We start from the raw sequence: 15305 nt of genomic DNA, 5'->3' as shown, positions 1-15305 counted from the left end.
TGAAGGAAACATGCGGTCAAAGGAGCTCTCCATGCAGGTGAAACAAGCCATCCTTAAGCTGCAGAAAAAACCCATCCGAGAAATTGCTACAACATTAGGAGTTGCAAAATCTACAGTTTGGTACATCCTGAAAAAGAAAGCAAGCACTGGTGAACTCATCAATGCAAAAAGACCTGGGCGCCCACGGAAGACAACAGTGGTGGATGATCGCAGAATAGTCTCCATGGTGAAGAGAAACCCCTTCACAACAGCCAACCAAGTGAACACCACTCTCCAGGAGGTAGGCGTATCAATATCCAAATCTACCATAAAGAGAAGACTGCATGAAAGTAAATACAGAGGGTTCACTGCACGGTGCAAGCCACTCATAAGCATCAAGAATAAAAAGGCTAGACTGGACTTTGCTAAAAAAAAAATCTAAAAAAGCCAGCACAGTTCTGGAAGAACATTCTTTGGACAGATGAAACCAAGATCAAGATCAACCTCTACCAGAATGATGGAAAGAGAAAAGTATGGCGAAGGCGTGATACAGCTCATGATCCAAGGCATACCACATCAGCTGTAAAACATGGCGGAGGCAGTGTGATGGCTTGGGCATGCATGGCTGCCAGTGGCACTGGGTCACTAGTGTTTATTGATGTGACACAGGACAGAAGCAGCCGATTGAATTCTGAGGTATTCAGAGCCATACTGTGTGCTCAGATCCAGCCAAATGCAGCCAAACTGATTGGCTTTATGTTTTGGGTCATTGTCCATCTGTAGTATGAAACGACGACCAAAGAAACCCAGGAGTTTATTAAAGCAAAGAAGTGAAATATTCTTGAATGGCCAAGTCAGTCACCTGGTCTCAACCCAATTGAGCATGCATTTCACTTGTTAAAGACTAAACTTCAGACAGAAAGGCCCACAAACAAACAGCAACTGAAAACCACCACAGTGAAGGCCTGGCAGAGCATCAAAAAGGAGGAAACACAGAGTCTGGTGATGTCCATGAGTTCAAGACTTCAGGCAGTCATTGTCAACAAAGGGTTTTCAACCAAGTACTAGAAATGAACATTTTATTTACAATTATTTAATCTGTCCAATTACTTTTGGTCCCTTTAAAAACAGGGTAGCACAAGTTAAGGAGCTGAAACTCCTAAACCCTTCATCCAATTTTAATGTGGATACCCTCAAATGAAAGCTGAAAGTCTGAACTTCAACTGCATCTGAATTGTGTTGTTTAAAATTCATTGTGGTAATGTCTCGAACCAAAATTAGAAAAATGTTGTCTCTGCCCAAATATATATGGACCTAACTGTATATAATTTAAATTTGGGCTGCTCTTTTATCTCGATCCATGAATCCACTTATCCGTGTTCTCAGCTGAAGTTTCCATGCTACTGGGGATGGTCTCTGCCCCAATATAATCCTGTTAATATAATGAGTAACTGGTGGCAGTCCTACTGGGCTGTCCAAGTGCTGTTTTACTGGAGCTAATGAAAGAGGCCTCTTAAGGTTGTTTGCGAATGTGGTGCCATGTCAGTGACTGAGTGGGCCACATCGTTCCACTTCCGTGCCACCCTGGGCCCATGTGGACAGGGGGCGTCTGTGTAAAACAATGCCAAGCTGATCTTACTTGTCCCAAGAGGGTGCGTAATGTCACATTGGTACAAATGCGAAGACCGTATCCGCATGATCTCTCCCCTGAAATAGTGACATCAGGCGGGGTGGCGAGGTGCGTGTTTGTCACATGTGGTGGCTAGGGTAAGATTCTGCATGAACTCTCTGGTGCCATCCTTCACAAAAAAAAAAATTATAAAATCAATAAAACAACAATAGATTAAGTCTGCCATTCACATGATTGATACTACACAAAGGTCTATAACGGTATTTACTCTTATTATATGAATTCAAAACCACAGGGCTTGACACTGACTACAGAGTGTCATCCAGACACCTTGGCTTGGGGAGTCCAAGCTACAAAGCTTGGGCAGATAATTATCCTTTGTGGCCAGGCAGGGCATCTAATTACTATAGGGAGGGGGAAGTTGAAGAAACAAGGTATTTAACCCCTTCCTGACATAGGATGTACAATTACGTCATATGTGTGGTCCCCGCATCTTTCCCGGCAGATGATGGGTGAATTATTCCCCCATCACCTGTCTCTAACAGCTCAGCTCCACCTGTGACTGTTAATCTGTTAAATGCTGCTGTAAATCTCTGACAGCCGTATTTAATGCAGGCTGGCACATCATAATCATCCCATGAGCCCCTGATGTGATTGCCGGGGGGAGATGGTTTGCCACAACAGCCGAGGGTCTGCTGAAGACAAGGAGTGCTTGTCATGACAGTTCTGTGAAAGCTCGCTTTTAAGCTGGCGTTCATACGAGACTGTGATTGTCGCAATACATCACAGTTGCACTTTGTGAGACTCGGCAACTTTGATAGCGCTATCGTTACTTTTGTCCTGCTGTCCAGAGCTGCCGGGTCTCGGGGAGCGCAGCGTGAACCGGCAACTGGTGTGCAGTGACGTCAGTGCTCAGCCGCTGGATCTCCCAGAGCACAGCGTGAACTGGTGACAAATGTGCGGAGATGCTGCTATTCATAATCGTTGGTTTCTGGAAAAGCTGGACTACTTCGGACCTGAGTGGGAAGATTTTTTTTTTAATAAAATGGTTAACAAGGGACAGTGCATTGTGTTTATTTCGCTCTTTTTATGTTTTTCAGATGTCCATTTCTGGACTACATCGGATTCGGTAGACTACGTCAGACTGCATGTTTGTTTTTTTTTTAAATAAATTGATAAACCAGGAAAAGTGTTGGGGAGTGTGATAGTAATTGATGCCAGCTCTGATTTTTGACAAATAACCAAGGACCTTCCCAGACTGATATCAGCCCACAGCTGTCTGATTTAGCTTTACCTTTGCCGATTACCAAAAATGGTGGGGACCCCACGTCATTTTTTTCATTTATTAGCTTAATACATTTTAACTACACAGTCAAAACACTAATTATATATCTGATCTCTATCTACCCATATATATCCATCATCTATTAACCCTATATCTATCTTTAACACCAAAACATGTAAATTCTATTCCGGTACATGCCACACTTTGTCATCCGTGTGCATGTATGCAATACGTATTGACATCCGTACTGCCGGAAAAAAAACCGATATGTCTATGTACAGGTCACATGGACACACGGTCTGTTGAATACATAGACATGTGCGCAACCCCATAGATTATGCCATCCTGGAATCTTGAGCCTAGGACTAGGCTTATAAAAATGTGCTAAATAATGGAAATTTGTTCACATATGGGGGTCAGCCTTAGCAGAGTGTGATCCATAAGTTTTTACTCCCACACTCAAGATAACAGAACATTAGACAAACATTTTTGTATTTGTTATTTCTCCCCTTTTATAACTGCTTTGCTTATTTGTGTCACCTTATTTTTCTTTTTATTATACCTTTTCTTGTAAGCACAGTTTGTTGTATGTTAAAACATAAAACTTTGATAAGCTTGGTTCTTGTATGCTCTTAAGAATCCAGAGCCTCAATGAATGTGTGACCTTTTGACTGTTGGAGACAGTGTACATTTTGGAGACTCATTACCCCATGTACTTGATGAGTGGCGGCCATGTGTTGTGTATCCAGAGTGTGTGGATTGTGCGTGGCGGGAGAGTTAACCTCTGTTATAGGCTGTAAAAGGAGTATAAGTATAAAAACCCCTTTACGACCTATGATGTATAGGTACGTCATAGGTCGCCTTCCCTTCCCCTCTTTTGTGTGTGCTCCGGCGCTGAGCCCGCACCTTTTACGGTACATGACAGCTGATCTGATCAGCTGTCATTTGCCCTTAACAGCCGCAGGTGGAATCACAATCCACCCACGGCTGTTAACATGTTAAATGCCAATATCAATCTCTGACAGCAGTATTTAACACATGCAAACCGGATGTGAGTCATTAGCTCCGCCGATCTTTGTCCCTGTTACATGACCGCGGGGCGCCGATGGGTTGGCATGACAACCTGGGGTCTGCAGTAGACCCATGTGGTTGTCACTGCCGAACTCCTATGAGCACTGTCCAGTGGCTGGCGCACACAGCAGATGAGCATTTTTGCTACACATAGTAGGGCTACAGCCCTGCTATGTGTAGCACAAGTGATCAGATGTGATTCAAGTCTCCTATGGTGACTAATGAAGCATGTAAAACAAACAAAAAAAGTTTTTAAAAATGTTAAAAAAATATAAAAAGTTCAAATTACCTTTCTTTTTCCCCATTCAAAAGAAAATAAAAAATACACATATTTGGTATCGCCAACGCCCATTCTATCAAAATATAAAAAGAATCAATCCAAAAGGTAAATGGCGTAATGAGAAAAAAAATCAAAATGCAACAATTAAGTTTTTTGCTCGCCACAACAATGCAATAAAATGCAATAACGGGCGATCAAAACCCCTTATCTATCCCAAAATGGTATCAATAAAACAGTCAGCTCCGTGAGCAAAAAATAAGACCTTACCCAGCCCAAGATCACGAAAAATTGAAACACTATGGGTCTCGGAAAATGACGCCTTTTTTATATATATATATATATTTTTTTTTTTTTTTACAAACTTTGGATTTTTTTTTACCACTAAAAGAAAAAAGATCCTATACATGTTTGGTTTTTGCTTTTTGTTTTCACTGGTTAATGGTCATGTGTTAATATGCACTTACATTGTGCATACACATTAACTTACTTTTCTCAGTTCAGATTTGTTTTTTATTCATTTCATTGTGCATTCAGTGCATATAGGGGTGTGACCGCCCTCTTTCTGAGCTGGGAAAGCCATCCAGTCTGGCCTAAGCTGTTACTAGTGGTTCAGCCGCTCGACCCTTATTCACATTCACGCCATTTGGCAAGTGAAAAGGTTTTAAATACTAGAGTAGGGACTGTCCCACAAGGGTTGCCGTGACGTGGCGGGATGGCTTGTACATTATTTTGATCAAAACTATGTTTACTAAATACCCTTATTATTATTATTATTACCTTTATGCATTATTTGCAGTATATTTTTTACTTTTTAGTTCAGGATATTTGTGTTTTTTGCTTTATGTTTGGTATATGCAAACTCGTATTGACCTGGAGAATCATAACGGCAGGTCTGTGTTAGCATTTAGTGAACATGGTTAAAAAAAACAGCAAAAAACAATTGTGTAACTGCATTTTTTTTTCAATTTCACAGCACTTGGATTTTTTTTCCTATTTTCCAGTACACTGCATGGTAAAATTAATGGTCTTATTCAAAAGTACAACTCATCACGCAAAAAACAAGCCCTTAAATGGCCATATTGATGGATAATTTAAAAAAAAAAAAAAAAAAAGTTATGGATCTGCTCTGGGGAAAAAGGGGTCGAAAAAACCCCAAGGTGGTAAAGGGGTTTATTGGAAAAAGAAAAAAAAAAAAAGATTGCAGTTGCACTCCACATAACGTGCTGAGAAGCGTGTACGTGACATACACCATAAATGCCGCTTCCTCTGCTAGTGGTGCCACCGGCATTTTCACCATTTCACAGAAGATGATGAGAATTTTTAGATGAGTTTTTTTTTTTTTTTTGCTTCTTTTTTAATTGGTGGAACAGAGACCATGGTTAGTGTCACCTATTGCAGTTAACTGGATCATCCATGGATATATTGTATATGGATGAGCCATTCATTTTATTTTTGTTAATACCATGTCAGAAAGAAAAAGCTAGCCAAAACAGAAAAAAAATAAGGATAGACATATATTGTGCCCACTGAAAGAACCTCATGCGAGTATACATAACTTTACGTTATTCAGCAGCAAAATGAGAATATATAGCACCTCTTTATTGAGTGGACGGAACATTAACATTCACTCCATGTTGTATGGTTCTGTTCCCAGTCACCATTGTCAAAATAAATATATGAATGAATGCCACCAAATCATCATATACAGCATAAAGAATGCTTCTCATCACATCAGAGAAAAAAGATGTCCAATACTCTGATCTGTGCAGGGAAATAATGTCACATCCACAAGCGATAAAAGCCCAGAACTATAGTTAGGCATGTAAACACGGACCCTGTAAGAAAAAGAAAATTAAAGTTATATGATGCTAAGTATTTACAATAACATACATAAAAGTCACAGTCCACTATTATGCCGGTATAGTTTTTTATTTAAATGGAGAAAAAAAAAATGTTTTTGATTACGTCGCAGTCTTCCAAGACGGTTGGAATTTTTACATCTTCAGGATAAGGGGCTGTGTGAGGGCTTATTTTTGCACCCTTTGGGGTACATACAGTATGATGTTTTCATCATCTCTTATTGCATTTTTGTTGCGATGGCCAAAAAACACCTTAATTCTGGAGGTTTTTTTCTTGTTACGCCGCTTACCGATCAGTTTAATTTATATTTTGATAGATCACAGCAATACCAAATATATGTATTTTTTATTTGTAATTGTTTTATCTTTAATAGGGCAAAATTTGAATTTTTATATTTTGTATGACAAGCACAAAGATCTTCATGCAAGCTCCATCAAAGTCAGGGACCCGACATATGACATAACGGTACATCATATGCTGGGAAGGGGTTTTTGGGTGCTAATTTTCTATTAAATTTGATATTTTCTGTACCACCAGAGCTGACCCAGTAGAATACACTAGTGGCCAAGATTGTGGATACACTTTAAATTTGTCATTTTATAAAAGTTTTTAGCATGCAATCATACAAAGTATTTATACCACTAATGCCACAAGTAGTCTAAGGTAGATTAGAACCCCTCTACATAGAAACAAGGTCTCCATAATTCAAAATATCTCATTACGTCAATAAGATCAGCGGAATGGCCGAATCAAAATATCACATCCTAATGTGTTAATTTCATGCTATCCCTATGTATTCTCTCTTTAGTAGCCTGTAGGGTATCCTTTAGCATCAATAACAGCTTTGCATCTCCTTGGCATTGATTCATCAAGACTTCTCAGCATCTCTGTGGTTATAACATGGTACCAGGAACTGATAACAGCTACAATCAATGTCTGTTTGTTGCTCGGTCGCTTACTAGAAACCAATCGCTTTAATATTGACCACAGATTTTCGATGGAGTTCAGATCAGGACTGTTTACTGGCTATGAAAGCACAGAATTTTGTTTGCTTTCAAACCATTTTAGACATTGCCTTGAGGTGTGCCATGCTGCTCCATCCTGTTGAAAAATAATTTCGGTCTGTTCCTTGCCAAGGTCATGAATTGATGGGATGAGCTTTAGTTCAAGGACATCATGAATATATTTTGAAGCATTTACAGTATTCTTCCAGCAAGGTCCATGGTCCCTTAAGCTGGCATCTTGTAGAACCGACTAATCTGTGTCCCTCTTGATGGAGCCATGGTGTCCCAGCAGCTATCCTGTAGATTGCTCCTGGCTGTGGTTTTGTAAAAGGATAGAAAATCTCTTTTTATACCCACATCTATGCTTCAGCTCATCATCCACAGGTCAGGGGGGAGGTGGGATGAGTTTAACTCTCATTATTTGAGTATTTAATCAATCTGCAGAGTTCGTCCTCCTCTGTTTTGCAAGTCAACAAACTAGCTGAACTTATACAATGTGTATTCAACATATTAGCAAATATCTATTGTTCAATTACCCCATGTCCCGGTGTTGCAAAGAAAGCAGACAATAACTTGTAGGAGCTGATATGAGAAACAAACAGCAGCCATTCGTCATCAATTCAGAAACAACAATCAATAGTCAAAAGTTCAAATAATAGTCTATGATTCTTGACCTACTGAAAAAGAAACATCAATTCTAGAGTCAACATTCAAACAATATAGCCTATTTCTCCTGGCCTACTGAAAATAGACATCTGGATAATTAAGATTAAATGCTGTGTCCTCACAGATGTAATGAGACAAACTTCAGTTCTGCTATACTGTGTTAGTTTTGATCTCATTGAAGACCTGTGAGTGATTATGAGAGCAAAGTGTCAGTCATTAAAGGTCTCACACTGGCAATGAGCGGTTTCATTTAAAATAAAGTCTGGAAGCAAATTGTCAGGGAGATCAGTGTCCGGCCCATACATCTTAAACTGCTCATTTACATAATAAGAAAAATGTGGAATTTTCTGAAATTAGACATAGGATCTAAGATATCAAGGTATCATTGTATTAAACATTATATCACCTGCATGCCATGTAGACGGCTCAGGAGGCTTGTGTCTGACAGATACCCTTTAACAGCAAAACTGCACTATATATTTTACGTGAACTAAACATATAAGTGTTCATATCACTTTCTGTATCCTTGAGAAGGAAATCAAATATAAATTCATAAATGGAATAAAACCAGCTTACCAGCAAGGTATTTGATGGTATCAAGTTTATTGGATTCTAACATTGTCTTTAGTCCAGCTAATTCTGTGTCAATCTTCCTTTTGGTTTGAGTCAGCGCTCTATCTTGTTGGGAGTGCTGAAATTAAACCATGTTGAATTATATGAATAAAAAATCTTTAGAAAATGTCCCGGCAATATAAAAATAGGAAAAAGTAATGACAATTATTATTGCAAGCCAAGTCTTAAAAGCAGACAGGCTTTACTTAACAAGAAAGCCAGTCTACATGGAAGTATGAGATTCTGACCATGATATCAATCCTTTACTGCCATATGTAATACATCGTGATTAAAAATTATTGCTGCGACTAGTCATATCATATTAATACAGACACATAGTTTTCAAAGAAGACATTTGTCCGTGGGCACCAGGAAAAATCTGCATGACTTCCGTAAATTTCTGCACAACCCAATTGCAAGACCAAGTTGAAAGCTGAAATTGACAGCGGGAAGAAAGATAGCAGTATGTTACTTTCCCCCTGTTCAGTGTCCAGTGATGAAGGTCGGGGACCCAGGAACTGTTTTTCATGTTCATCGCTCCCTTTGTGAATTTATAATTAAAGGGAGTTCTTTTTTTTTTTTTTTTTTTTTTTTACTGCTAAGGAGGTGACAGGCTAAAACAGTCTAATCACACTCCGCAGTTAATGAAGATATTTATTAACTCCAAGACTCAAATGTTCACTGGCCATTAAATTGCTGGAATGTAACCACCTAAGGATGCAGACTATTTTAGTTTTTGTTGTATTTATTTTTTTCAGTCCCTTTTTTTCAAATAGCCTTAACTTAACAGACGTTCCAGTTGTAATTTTGAATGACACCATTAATTTTATATCACCTACAGAGTTAGCAGCAAGTCAGCGTAAAGACAAATAAAGAAATGGTGGTCATAACCAGCATACAAATCGTATAAAAATGACCAGTCGTGTATTAAAAACACACATAAAGGGTAAAAAGTTGTGATAATATCACTGAATTTTGCAATGAAAGTACAATCTTCATTTTACCATATAAAGTAAGGGAAAATGGCAAAACAACCCTTCAAGAGTGGCGAGATGGTGAAAAAAATCCATACAATTCAGCCATTGTTTTTTAGTATTTTTTTTTACAGCTATAATTGAGCGGTAAAAATGATGTGACGACATTTCTTTAGAGGTCAGTCCTATTACAGCGATGAAAAATATTTATTGCTTTGGTTACTATTTTAGTGGGTTTAAAAAATGTGAACTTAGTAATTGGTTTGTGCTGCCATTTTCCCATCTATAAGGGCAGTCTCTCACGTCCAGATAATTCGGGTACCGGAAAAAACGGTACCGGAGCTAGCCGTGTCCGTGAGGATACGTGGTACAGCCATGTGGCACACGTGTGCCGCATCAGGACCACACGGACGGCTGCCAGGGAAGAAGTGCTACAGTAAGGGCTGTTCCCCTGCGGCTGGTGCTGAACGCGGCTGTCATTCTTCTCTCCTGCTCTGCTGGCAACAGCGAGCAGAAAAGAATGAATGAATGAAAACCCGACGTGGGGTCCCCCTCTGTTTGTGAACCAACTCGGCAAAACTCACAGTTGGGGGCTGCTATTCTCAGGCTGGTAAGGGGCCATTGATCTTGCCCCCCCCAGCCTAAAAACAGCAGCCGGCAGCTGCCCAGAAAAGGCGCATCTATTAGAAGCGACTATTCAATGCGCCTATTCTGGAGCTTTGTCGGGTTCTTGCCCTGTAGTGGTGGCAAGTGGTGTTAATGTCACCTTGCGCTTGTAAGGCGACATTAAGCTCAGCTTAGTAATGGACACCTATCCATTACTAATCCTAGAGTTCTTCAAGGGTTAAATAAACACACAATAAGAACAAAGTATTTTAATGAAAGAATACACTACACACAGTTTTAAAATCTTTATTATACTCCTAATCCCATATCGAAGCCATTGATCTCCTGTAAAAATCAAAAAATTAACAAACCAACAATATACATTACCTGTCTTGATTGTTACGTGTTAATATACACATAGGTCCAAATTCATCAAAGTGTTTACATCAGAAATCGGATGTAAAACACTTTGAAAAGTATGAAGTTGCTCAAAAAGCTTGCTACTCGTGACGTTTTCACGTCAGTTTCAGTCAGCTCTGCCAAAATGGGTGGAGGTGGGAAGGAGTCGGGAAATGTTGTGGCTACTAACAGCCTTCAAAATAATAAATAGTGGCAGCGTTTCTTCCGCCAGAAATGTTACTCCAGTCCGTGGCCATAGTACGTCTGAGGTAGGGTGGAGTCTACACCTTTTGAAACATGCCACAAAGACTTAGGTCTCATTCAGATGTCCGGGTATTAAAGTCAGAGTACGAACCAAGTTGCATGGACTGGCCACGTCTACTGATCTAAACCTTTTGACTTTGACTGGGGGACGACTGTCTGTACGTGCATTACGGTCTGTACACGTACTGTGCTTAAAAAAAAAATTCATCCTTTTACTGTAATTTTTGCAAAATGCAGCATTGTCACTTCTTTCAGCAGTTTTTACCCATTAAAAGAAATGGGTAGTGCAAAAAACGCTGTAAAAAAGCTGTAAAAAAAACTAAAAGGTATTCAGTTTTTCTGCGTTTTTGGCACTAAAACCCGATTAAGTTGAATCAGATTTTTTTTTATGCACCAAATTTTATCAGTATGCACAAGAGACAAATGTACCCTGCCAAATACGCAGCAATAGAAACGTAACAAAACTAAGCAAAACCTGTTTTTTTAAGCCACTAAAACTTTGCATTAAAAAAAAAAAAATGCAGCAAAAACGCAATATGTGAACATAGCCTACAACAAAATGTGCAAAATTTTGAGCTCAAGAAGAAGAAAAAAAAAGTCTCAGATCATCTATGGATAAGCTATCTATGCCAGAGAAAAAAGGAAACATCTAATAAAAGAGAAAAAAAGAGAAAAAAAAAAGAATATCAATGTATATCAGCACATCCAAAATGAGAAAGTTATTTGAAAAAAAAATATATATAGTATATCATTAAAAACATGGCAAAAAGAACAGCTAATCCTAAGAGACTGGCCTACATGTGGTGAACCAGATGGTTCTAAATCAGGGGGGTGGGCAAATAAATTTTCCTGAGGGGCCACGAGATCCTGTGAGTGTTGTGGGGAGTGTATATATATATAACTTATACTGTGCATAAATAGGTATGCTGACATTCCCTATATACAATATGAGCCTGCCCACAGCCCCATATATGCTGTTTTGACCACACACAGCCTCCCATATACCATAAGAGCCTACACACAGCCCCATACATACAGTATGAGCCCCTGCATAGGCCCCTGTATACAGGGTGAGAACACACAACCTACAAGACCCCTACATAATCTCCTATACAGTATACAATGAGTCCCCACATAGCCTCCTAAATACAGTATGAGCCCCAAAAAGCTCCTAAAGTACAGTATGAGCCCTCAAATAACCTCCTATATACCTGCACCTTAGTTTTTTTCTGAGATCTGTAATATATATATATATATATATATATATATATATATATATATATTTGAATGTATGTGTGTATCGCCAACCAATCACAAAGCATCTTTCATTTCAACAGAGCTGTTTAAAAGAAGCTGAGCTGTGATTGGTTGCTATGAGCAATAGTTTTCCCACTCCACAACACCTCAGCAGACACTGACCGGGTAGGAGAAATCTAGCATCCTCGGGAACATAAGCTCTCAGCCATTGTCTGCCCCCCAGATAGGAGCAGAGAGCACGAAAGAAATTAATCACCCCCTCCCGTGCCCATATACCCATCACACATCCTCCATCCCATTGGCACATCTTCCCTCTTAAAGGGATCTCCACTATGGAAGTTAGGGCAAATCCAACAGCGCTCTGATTCTGACCCCAGGCTTCTATTAAAGGGATCATTGGTATGGAAGTCAGTACAAATCCATCCAGCGCTTTGGTTTTGACCACAGGCCTCTCTTAAAGGGATCCCCGGTATGGAAGTTAGGACCGTTCCACTCAGCGCTGTGGCTCTGACCCCAGGCCCCTCTTAAAGGGCTCCCCGGTAAGGAAGTCAGGGCAATTGCCTTCAAATGCTCTGGTACTGACCCCAGGCTCTTTTAAAGGAATCTCCTGTATGGAAGTTAGGGCAAATCCCTCAGCGCTCTGATTCTGACCCAAGGATTCTATTAATGGGTTCATTGGTATGCAAGTCAGGGCAAATCCACTCAGCGCTCTGGTTCTGACCCCAGTCTCTCTTAAAGGGATCATTGGTATGGAAGTTAGGGCAATTCCACTCAGCTCTCTGGTTCTCACCCGAGGCCACTCTTAAAAGGATTCCTGGTATGGAAGTGAGGGCAAATCCACTCTGCGCTCTGATTCTGACCCCAGGCCGCTCTTAAAGGGATCCCCGGTATGGAAGTGAGGCCAAATCCAAACTACGCTTTGGTACTGACCCCAGGCTTCTATTAATGGGATCATTGGTAGAGAAAGTCATGGCAAATCCACTCAGCGTTCTGATGCCAGGCCTCTCTTAAAGGGATCTATATAGAGAAAAAATGCAGCACTCACCAGCTGAGCTGAAAAATTATGTCCTTTATTTCACAACCGTGCCACGGACAGATAAAAGTACAAGTAGGACGTGAGAGTAATGTTGGGGGAGGTGAATGCCAGACTACGGCCGTTTCGAGATTACTCGCTTCTACGGGTCCAGGTGCTTCACCTGGACCCGTAGAAGCGAGTAATCGGGAAACGGTGTAGTCTGGCATTCACCTCCCCCAACATTCCTCTCACGTCCTACTTGTACTTTTATCTGTCCGTGGCACGGTTGTGAAATAAAGGACATATATTTTTTCAGCTCAGCTGGTGAGTGCTGCATTTTCTCTCTATATAGTTTTCTGGACATTTCTTGTTTTCCATGCAAGCACCCCTCTTTTGGCTGAATATGTGTACCGCAAAAATTCAGATAATCAGCTCTGCCTTTAGTGGTGATTTGTGTGCCCTAGCTGCCGTTCATCTTTTGTTTTTGCTGGACTCTCTTAAAGTTATCCCAGGTATGGAAATTAGGACCGTTCCACTCAGTGCTCTGGTTCTGACCCCAGGCTGACGGGATGATGTGGGATATTAGTAGTCCGGTGGCTCTGACTGACGGGACGATGTGGGATATTAGTGGTAGTAGTCCGGTTACTCTGGCTGATGGGATGATGTGGGATATTATAGTGAATGTGGCTATGCGGAGTGTGCGGGGCTTATATATATATATATATATATATATATATATATATATATATATATATATATATATATATATTTTGTTATAACCAACCGTAGTTAGTTACTATGCCCGGGCAACGCCGGGCTCTTCAGCTAGTCTAATATATTTATGGTATAAGAACTTAAAGAGTTTACACTATGTTGCCATGGTAAACAGCAATTTTTTTCAACAAGTCAGCATTCTTCTTTGTCCAAGTCACATTGGAATGTTTGACTAATAGGGGTTCTCAAAGAATAAAGCAGACTCTCTGTTGATAACGCTCTGAGTGATTGTACTGTATGCATAACTATTGCGTTGTACCACTTTGCAATAACGTACATTCATGCAACCAGCCAAAAGCAGTCACTTTAATTTAACCATTCTTTTCTGAGTCTTTTGCAGAGATCAATATTTAAAAATACAAGTTTTCTAGAAAGGATCACTTCATTGTTTGAAGTGACAGATATCAGTCAAGAAAACAATTCTAGACACTTGTTTCGTATAGGGTTGAGTAGTCAAGGAGTTTCAGGGAAATTCATTATCCTTGATATATATTAAATTGTACGTAGGATCAGATAAGAACACTTTCAAGGAACCTCTGAAAATCCATATCCTGTGAGTGATTATAGAAGGTCTTAAACTGCATAGCTTGCATGTCATGTTATTAGATTAGCAAAATGGTGAAATCATCTCTAAACTCGAGCGCAAAGATTTCTCTATACGCAAAAAGGCTCAAGCTTGATCAAGATGCGAGAAGGCACCTAGCGTACCTGGTGCCTGAGAGTACTGGAGCAGTCACCTAGGGAAAGTGGGCCAAACAACCAATCAAAAACTGTAGGAAAAAAATCCAAAAATCACCTCCAAAATGTAGTGCTGGTAAATATCACATTACATGAAAAGTGGAAAGCAGTTCAACACAGAGGAATGCAAGTGTCACATATCAATTTATTACAGTGCTGCCTCAGGCCGCAACCTCCTCATATGATCATATTAAACCGGATAAGCGTGTTTTGAATCCGCCACGTTCCAAGGTGCGGCAATAATAATCTTCATTAACAATCTATGACATTACATCGTGTGATTCATTGTGGTGAACTAGAATTTGGCATTCGTGATGAACGAATGTGCTCGGATAAGGTGTTATCTGAGCATGCTCGGGAGCTAATAGTGTGTCTTTGATGTGCTCGAAAAGTATCGAGTCCTCGCGCCTGCATGTGTCGTGGCTGTTTGATATCCGCAACACATGCAGTGATGGCCTGTTTGTTAGGCAATCCCTGCATGTGTTGCGGTGGTTGTACAGTCACAAGACATGCAGGCGCGGGGACTCGAACGTATTATTCGACCACGCCAAAATCACTCGATTAGCACCTGAGCATGCTCGGATAACAACTTGTGCAAGCACGTTCGCTCATGACTATTTGGCATACATTTAAGAACTTCTGTTTAGAAGTCTGACATTACTGGGATTCTTATAAGCATATATTCAATATGATTTTTTTAAGGTACATTTACATGAACCAACAATTGGTGAATAAGAGTTTGTAAAGATCACTCGTTTCAGATTATCATCCCAGTAAACAGATCAAAGGCTCCTTCATCAGGTGATGGATCAATTATGAAAACAAAAAAAGGATATCGGCAGGCCATCAGCTTATGTAAACAGGGGATATACTGGAGATAAAATTATGTTG

The 15305-nt window shown here is 40.0% G+C and overlaps 1 protein-coding gene across 1 annotated transcript in view; it reads right to left on the bottom strand.

Moving 5' to 3' along the window:
• Nucleotides 1-5823: 5823 nt before the first annotated feature.
• MCUR1 (mitochondrial calcium uniporter regulator 1) overlaps nt 5824-15305 on the bottom strand; it is a 59534-nt gene continuing 50052 nt past the window's right edge. The window contains exons 8-9 of the mRNA XM_073589953.1: nt 8352-8466; nt 5824-6080 (exon numbers count right to left, since the gene is read on the bottom strand). Coding sequence (XP_073446054.1) covers nt 6025-6080; nt 8352-8466 — 171 coding nt within the window. The 3' untranslated portion in view covers nt 5824-6024. The remainder of the gene's footprint in view (nt 6081-8351; nt 8467-15305) is intronic.

Source organism: Dendrobates tinctorius, unplaced genomic scaffold (genome assembly GCF_039654945.1).
Source record: "Dendrobates tinctorius isolate UK_male_01 unplaced genomic scaffold, ASM3965494v1 ptg000115l, whole genome shotgun sequence".
Lineage (NCBI taxonomy): Eukaryota > Metazoa > Chordata > Amphibia > Anura > Dendrobatidae > Dendrobates > Dendrobates tinctorius.
This window is presented reverse-complemented; position numbering and strand designations above follow the sequence as displayed.